Source organism: Panicum virgatum, chromosome 2K (assembly GCF_016808335.1).
Source record: "Panicum virgatum strain AP13 chromosome 2K, P.virgatum_v5, whole genome shotgun sequence".
NCBI classification, from domain to species: Eukaryota; Viridiplantae; Streptophyta; class Magnoliopsida; order Poales; family Poaceae; genus Panicum; species Panicum virgatum.
In genome coordinates this window covers 8,217,986-8,225,299 of record NC_053137.1, presented here as the reverse complement: position 1 = coordinate 8,225,299, position 7,314 = coordinate 8,217,986, and the positions used below count along the sequence as shown (strand labels likewise).

The 7,314-nt window shown below is 49.8% G+C and overlaps 1 protein-coding gene across 1 annotated transcript; it reads right to left on the bottom strand.

Annotated features, from left to right (window-relative positions):
* Positions 1-6,570: 6,570 nt before the first annotated feature.
* Positions 6,571-7,089, bottom strand: LOC120695024. The gene is made up of 3 exons (XM_039978349.1): positions 7,061-7,089; positions 6,774-6,993; positions 6,571-6,704 (listed from the first exon to the last, which is right to left on the bottom strand). Exons 1-3 carry the CDS (start codon positions 7,067-7,069, stop codon positions 6,571-6,573), a joined length of 363 nt encoding a protein of 120 aa, XP_039834283.1. The 5' UTR covers positions 7,070-7,089.
* Between the last annotated feature and the right edge of the window lie 225 nt (positions 7,090-7,314).

Genomic DNA, 7,314 nt, shown 5'->3' with positions numbered 1-7,314 from the left:
ACTTCTAAATATCCTATATCTCGCGAGTGACAAGAATTCACTCGACTTCTATCGAGAACCATTAAGCATAGCACTTCTATCGTCCTATACATACTAGTATAACTCAAGGAAGACTAGGGATCATGCAACTAGGGTTTCCAAACAGTTCCTAAACTTAATGCACAAGTAATTAAAACATATATAGGTGTCATAATTTGAAATAGTTGGATGTGCACCGGGGCTTGCCTTGCGTCTGCTGCTCAGAACTAGGGTGAACTTGTCCTTGGGCCGGCTCCTCACGATCCTCCTGTTGCAGGGCTTGCCCCTGAGGCTCCTGTGGCTCCGCAATCACCTCGTATACAATTTCCTCCGCCGCGGCTGCTACACGTATGCATATGCATATGACATTAGAGAATGCATGCATGATTTATAAAAATTACAAGTAACCAATATCCAAATAAAATTCCTAACTAATTGCACCAACAACTACCTAATTGACCCTCTCAGTCACTGCCCCACCGGTCAGACCGGTACCCCACACCGGTCAGACCGGTTCTACTTAACCTAGCCACGCTACCGGTTAGACCGATCCTGCTTAGACCCAAAAGCTGGAATCCATGGTGCGGCGAAAATCGCCCACCACTTCTAAAACCCTTCTAGACACTGGTTCCTAGATACATTTGGACGTTTTTGACCAGAGGAAAATACCTAAAACCATATAGAAAAGGAGATCGAACCATCCCTAGCTAAAATACCTTGGATGACCTTTTCCCCCCGCGAGGAACTTGGATCCTCAGCTCCTCAGGGAGGGAATCACGAAGAGGAAGCTCTCCCACGCCAGTTTGATCCTTCCTTGGCCTTGGGAATCAAAGGAAAGGGAGGATTTGGGGAGTTTAGGGCTTGGGACGGGATGAGCTCGGGGAGAGTGAGAGAGAGAGGTGGTGATGATAAGTGAGTTGTTGGGAGAGAGAGAAGAGTGGTTTAAATGATGTGGGCCCAAAACCCACAAAACAGGTTCAACCGGTCAGACCGGTCGCCCCGACCGGTCAGGCCGGTCTGGCCCAGACTGACAGAACAACTTGATTTGGTGAATTGTCGTGGAAGTTAGAGTGAATGGCCAAAATTAATTCTTAATTATAGGTGATTAATACCTGAAGTGTTAATCTTGCCGTCTTGGCCCGTCGCCGAACACGCTGCGGTTCTGGCTTCCCAGACGCCTGCGCCATGCTTCGCCTCACTACCGACCTACGCTTCCTCACCGCCATGACCTTCGCCACCGCCCCGCCTCACCTGCGCCATGCGCACGCAGTGCGTGCCCGCGTCGCGAACGCCGCACGTGTCGCCGCCGACCCAGTGGGCGCTTCATCGAACACCTTCTGTGCGCCTCGGCCTCACACCTCCTTTGACCGCACACACGCACACACGCACATAGACCCACACTGGATCTGGGCACAGCCACACCAGATCTAGCGTCGCTGACACGTGGGGCCCACAAGCCAGTGAAAGAAGCACCCCGATGAGCGGGCCCCAGTCGGCAGAGAGAGAGAGAGGGCGAGAGAGTGAGAGATGGGGCCTGATGGGCCAAAACCCGATCTGAGGCCCAATGCACGACCCGAGCCGGCCTGCCTCTTGAACCAACCTACTGAGCCGACCGTTGAGCTGATCCAATGACCCGAGCTGACCCGCGAGCCGGCCCATGCTCTTTCAGCCCATGAGCTCAAATCAGCCTTTCCCCTTTTCCTTTTTGTTTAACCCAAACCTGACACGTGGGACCCACCTGTCGGTGGCTCTGTGCAACTGACATGTGGGTCCACTGACCAGCGGACCCCCACCTTTGACCATTGATTGGTCAACGGTCAACATTGACCAGGTCAACACTGACATCAGCAGGGCCCATTGGTGATGTCAGCGAGCCTGACCCCACTGGTGAGGTCATGATGACATCAGCGTGATGTCAGTATGCCATGTGGCATGCTTTGGTGCTGCCACATGTCACCCTTGTATGATTTCCTTTTTCTGATAATCATTTATTAATTTCAAAAATGGTTTTAACCTTAGAAAATTCATAAAAATTAACCGGACCTCCGAAAAATATGAAACAAGTTTCATAATTCTTCTAAAATCATGCTCTACCCGTTAGAGTAGGTTTTGTTGTGTGGTTGGATCTTATTTGAGTGGATTTGTGCATTCGTACACTTTGACCCCTATCTTTATGCGTAATTACAATTAGGTCCCTATGAGAAGGAGCTGATCGATGTTCCGAATGCCCAGAAGACCCAGAAGGACGTCCCGGACTACGAGAAGCCCCCGAAGACCCAGGAAGACTACAAACAGCTTGTAGATTCACGCCCATCTATGAATTGAACTCCCATTAGGCATTGCTTGCTAGTATTGCTATCACTTTATTACTATTATGATGAGATGAACCTGCATAGCCTTTTTATTTACCAGTATTCCTTGCACACCCATATTACCTCGATTGAATTTATAAGATTCTTTGGCTACCATGTGTATGTCTATGTGTATAGGTATGTGTGGGACTTTGTGATGATAATCTTGGCGTGAGTGGAGATCCACATATGAGAGTTGGTGATTAGAGATTTTAGCGGGGGCGAGTGAATTGACTTGGCTAAGGGTGTGAGTTGGGACACCCTACGGAACACCTGTGGCGGGTACATTTGTGTCGGGGGACACTGGTGGATACTTGCGGAGTTTGGAGAGGCGATACCAGTAATGGGTGCCTTCAGTGGACCGTTGCGGTGGAGACGCACTTGGACGAAGATGCTCGCCTCGGCATGTAAGAACATGCGGTAACTATGATTAGGGGGACTATGTCAAACGTGCACACCACTTACCCCACATGGGCAAGGGTTCCATCGAATGTCCCTAACCCCAAGAAAGTAGGATGGTACCATTATAGCTAGAAAATCTTGGCTGTGGGTTGCGTCTCAAGGCGGTGGCCACCGCCTTGCAGCTCGAGTGGGTACAGGTGCACAACCCCTACAGGGTGAAAACTATATGTATATCCACGTACTCGGTCATATACACCCTACTCTTCTGTTACTTCATCTAGTTTAGTGTTACTTGATTCTACCTCCCTCTAGACCACTTTTCCTGCCGTGTGCAGTTGAGGTGCGAGGAGTGGGAGTTCTCGCACCGACTTGGTGGGCTTTGGAAGGTGTGTGTTATTTTGGAGACCTGGAATGCCAGGACGACCCGTGATGAGGAGTTGGTTGATGTTATCTTGCTCGCCGCTTGCATAGGAAACCTCAGCCTTATTCTTTGGCTACTTTCTATACCGTTGCATCCACCCAGAAGCTTGCATATGGATGGTGATGTGAACTTATCCCATCCTTGGGGATAGTCTGTTAGATGAAGGATCTGACTCGTGGATCAAGCCCGAAGATGAAGGATGAAGTTAAGGACGGCCCGAGCTACGCTTAAGTTTGTCTGTGGAGGAGGAGCACCAAGATGAAGGATGCCCAGAAGTTTAGCTACCGCTTCTATTTTCTGATTGTTTCCTTTAGCCCAAGGGGCTTGTACCAGGAAATTCATATTACAATCCTCTAGATTATATAATAATTAAATCCATGTTTGATTTATCACGATGTATGACTGTGATATGTAATTGAAATGAGTTCTGTATGTGATAGCTACTGATCCAGGGACTATCACGACGATACAGGGAGTCGGGTTATCTTTTTGATAACTCGGTTTGTTTCAGTGTCCTCGGGGTTAGGAGAGGCGGATTCCTTGCCCTCGGGGTTAAGTGAGTCGGGCTCCACGCCCTAAGCCATCAGGCAAATCGGGGTGCTTGTGACCCAGAGGCTTGGCATGGGTCGAAAAGACACCACGTGTCCGGGGTCTACTTGCTTGGACCCTTTCACCGCCAGCCCGGTTGGTGGGCCGGTGCTGGCTGTGCCTCTATCAGGCGGGTTGGCTATTCCCCGTTTAAGCCCATGGTGACCTTGTTTTGGGGTATCCCTGGTATTTGGCCCCGTCAGTAGCCCCCGAGCCTGCTTGTGGCTTGGAGAGCCATGTGGAGGCTTTACCGTGCTCTTGTTCCGTCCATCCCGAGCGCGACGCGCAATGGGTCAGGATTTTCATGCTAGGTTCGCGTGAGCAGACCCAGTGGGTCTAGCCCCCGAGCCCCTGGAGGAGTCCGGAGACTCGTGCAGGGGGTTAGTCTGTTCGGGTCGGACATGTATCTTCGCGGAAGAGATCAGACGTTATCTTCTTCCGTCAGATCCGCGTGGGTGCGCGTGAGCGCACCCAATGGGTGTAACCCCCGAACCTCTGGACGAGTCAGAGACTAGCACATAGGGTTATCATGCCTGAGTCGGTCTTCTTGCTTTCGGCGCCTTGACCCGAGCGCTTTTCGTCCGGTCTTGTCGCAGCTAATCGCAGTCAGGGACTACGCTGCTGTCTTTGAGATTCTCATAGGGACTTCTTTCCTCGTGCTTTCCCCTCGCCATCTGTGTAGCTTCCCAGATCCTATCCTCCTTCCACTGCGTGGCCTTGCCTCGGTAGGCGCTCGCCCGTCTCGTGTCGTATGAAGCCGAGTCCGTGCCCTTAGGATCGGGCGAGGCAGAACCTTCCCTTCGGGAGTCAGGCGGAGCTGAGTCCGTGCTTTCGGGGTTTGGTGAGGCGGAGTTCACCTCCTTAGGGTTGGGTAAGACGGACTTCACGCCCAAAGCCATCGGGCTTTTCTGAGGGGCGGAGAGGATTCCCTCTCGGTTCTGACCCATCATTTTTATATGCAACCGCGTATTCGTTCTCTTCATGAGTTCGTCCCCTGAGCCTCCGTGCGCTACGGTGGACCGATCGTGGGATTGTCTTGTGTTGTGATTGTCTTCCCTCAAGCGTCATTTTTGGTAAGACGGAGGGGCTGAGCCGTGCCACATTTTTCCTCACTGGACGAAACATGGTGCTAGGTGAGCTGGTAACGGGTTAGTTTGAGTGGGGCCCCAATTCCCGTTCGTGGGGATCAAGCATAGGTCAGCTGGTGACCGACTCCAGTTTCTTGACGGTCGGTCCATATAGTTCTTAGGTCCATTTGACCGATCCCGATGGCTCGTTGCCTTTCGTCGAGGAAAAACCATCGACTGTGCACAAGCCAAGACTCGAACGTGGGTCCGGATGCCCATGGCACTCATGCGCCTGGGTACTGGTCGCTAGCGGACCCATCCGCCTCCACCCCTCGCTCTGCTGGTGCCCCAGAGCGGCTGTGAACCTGTCGGCGGCCAACCTTCGAACTCCTGGGCCTTAATAGGATGTAAGGCTGACCCCAACAGTGAAAGGCATATTGCCGACGCAAAACTACGTTTGCCTCGCGTGCACAGTGTTGCGCGGTGCAGTAAAAACGCGTTGTTTCCAACAGCAGGAGCTATATTGCTGGTTGGCGGGCTTTGATAGTTACATTCCCGCGCATTTGCTCCTCTCCGTCGAGTAGCACTGTGAAAATGGCGGGAGTCTAGACAAACAAGTGCCGCGCTCTACACTAGGGCCCGCGTATTTTCTCCTCCCCATCGAGTGGTACTGTTAAAATGGTGGGAGGCTAGCGAAACAAGTGTGGCGGCGCTCTACGCTAGTGCCCATTCATGGTGTACTGTCTATGTTTTCAGATTTTGCTTATTTCTTTCAGATATGGCATCAAAATACTTTCGACTTTCATCCTTGGGTCGTAGTTCTGACATCAGGGACGAGGACGAAGAGATTGAAGCTGCCGCTACAATTTGTATGCTGCAGCGGAAACGTCGAAGGGGGGGGGGGTTCTGTTCCAGGACATCGAGTTTACAACCGTGATCGTGTCGGTGCTGATAAACAATTGATGGCTGATTACTTTGTTGAACGACCACTTTACAATGAGGACCACTTCAGGAGAAGGTACTTTGCCATGTTTACTAGTTGCCCAACAGTTTATTAGGAACACACAATGGAGGCAACTACGGATGTTAACAACTTTGCTGTGTGATGTATATATGTAGGTTCCGAATGAGACCAGAATTGTTCTATGACCTTGTCAAAAAGCTGGCAGCCGCTAACTCATATTTTGCTCAGAACAACAATTGTGTTGGTCAAGCAGGATTCACTCCTACCCACAAGTGCGCTGTTGCCATCAAGATGCTTGCATATGGTGGTCCAGCAGATGCTTTAGATGATCACTTGAAAATGGGAGAGAGCACCGTTCTGCTGACTTTGAAGAAATTTGTCCAAACAATTATACAAGTGTATGGTCAGGAATGGCTTCGACCACCAACAGCAGAGGAGATGAAGCATATTCTTCAGGTAAATGCTGCCAGAGGGTTTCCAGGAATATTAGGAAGTATTGACTGTATGCATTGGGAGTGGTCTAGCTGCCCAACTAGTCATCACGGAATGTATAAGGGACACAAAGGCAAACCTACACTCATACTAGAGGCTGTAGCAACAGAGGATCTCCGGATATGGCACGCTTTCTTTGGAATGCCAGGATCACACAATGACATCAATGTGTTAGATCGATCTCCAGTGTTCGATAACTTAGCAAATGGATGTATGCCTCCTATGGAATTTACTATCAATGGCAACGATTACCACTTAGGGTACTATCTAGCTGATGGTATCTATCCAGATTGGCAATCTACCTTGAATGGCAATCTGGTTGTGTTCACTTCCTTGCGGTTTGTTCTGCTTGAAATAGGTATGTATGCGCTTGTAGAAACCTCCTTCGGTTTGATTGCATCCTGCACATACTCCACTGAATTAGCACTCACAACATGCTGGTTATGTCCAACAAAATGTGTTGAACTTACCAATTGCAGCATCTGTGGTCACATTCAACCACGCCGAGCATATCACTTCATCTTCTTCTGTTGTAAAGTTCGAATCCCTCCTAGATACCTTCTTGTCCTTCCCCTTCTTGGATGCTGTAGGGGGACAAGGAATTTCTTGAACATCTGGTTGACTCCATACTGTTTCAGAGACTACCTGGGGCGAGGTGAGCATCGGTTGATGTGGGCTCACAAAATTGTACTACATGCAGTGACAACAAATTAACTCAAGAAAATAGTTGACTCCAATATTATTGCCATGTCAATACCTGGTGCATGTTTAAATCTTGGAAATTTGATCAACTAGTATCAAAACGAAATGTGCACTGGTCAGAAGCAAAGAAGACATTGCTTTGGGATCCATCCTCGCCAAAGTTCTGGTCCATCCTGTAGATACATTGAGGTCAATGCTCAGGAGAAAATGCATGATGTATACTGCAACACAAGTTCCCCACGGTTGTTGCAATCAAACACTACTAATTTGGTACTACATCTGATGAAAGGGCGAATCCTATATGCAAAG

Bases quoted from the DNA above. Each gene is read 5' to 3' on its own strand.
- LOC120695024 (XM_039978349.1), bottom strand. The intron at 6,705-6,773 runs GTAAGTTCAACA...GAGTATGTGCAG, and splicing joins GACCACAGATGCTGCAATTG to GATGCAATCAAACCGAAGGA.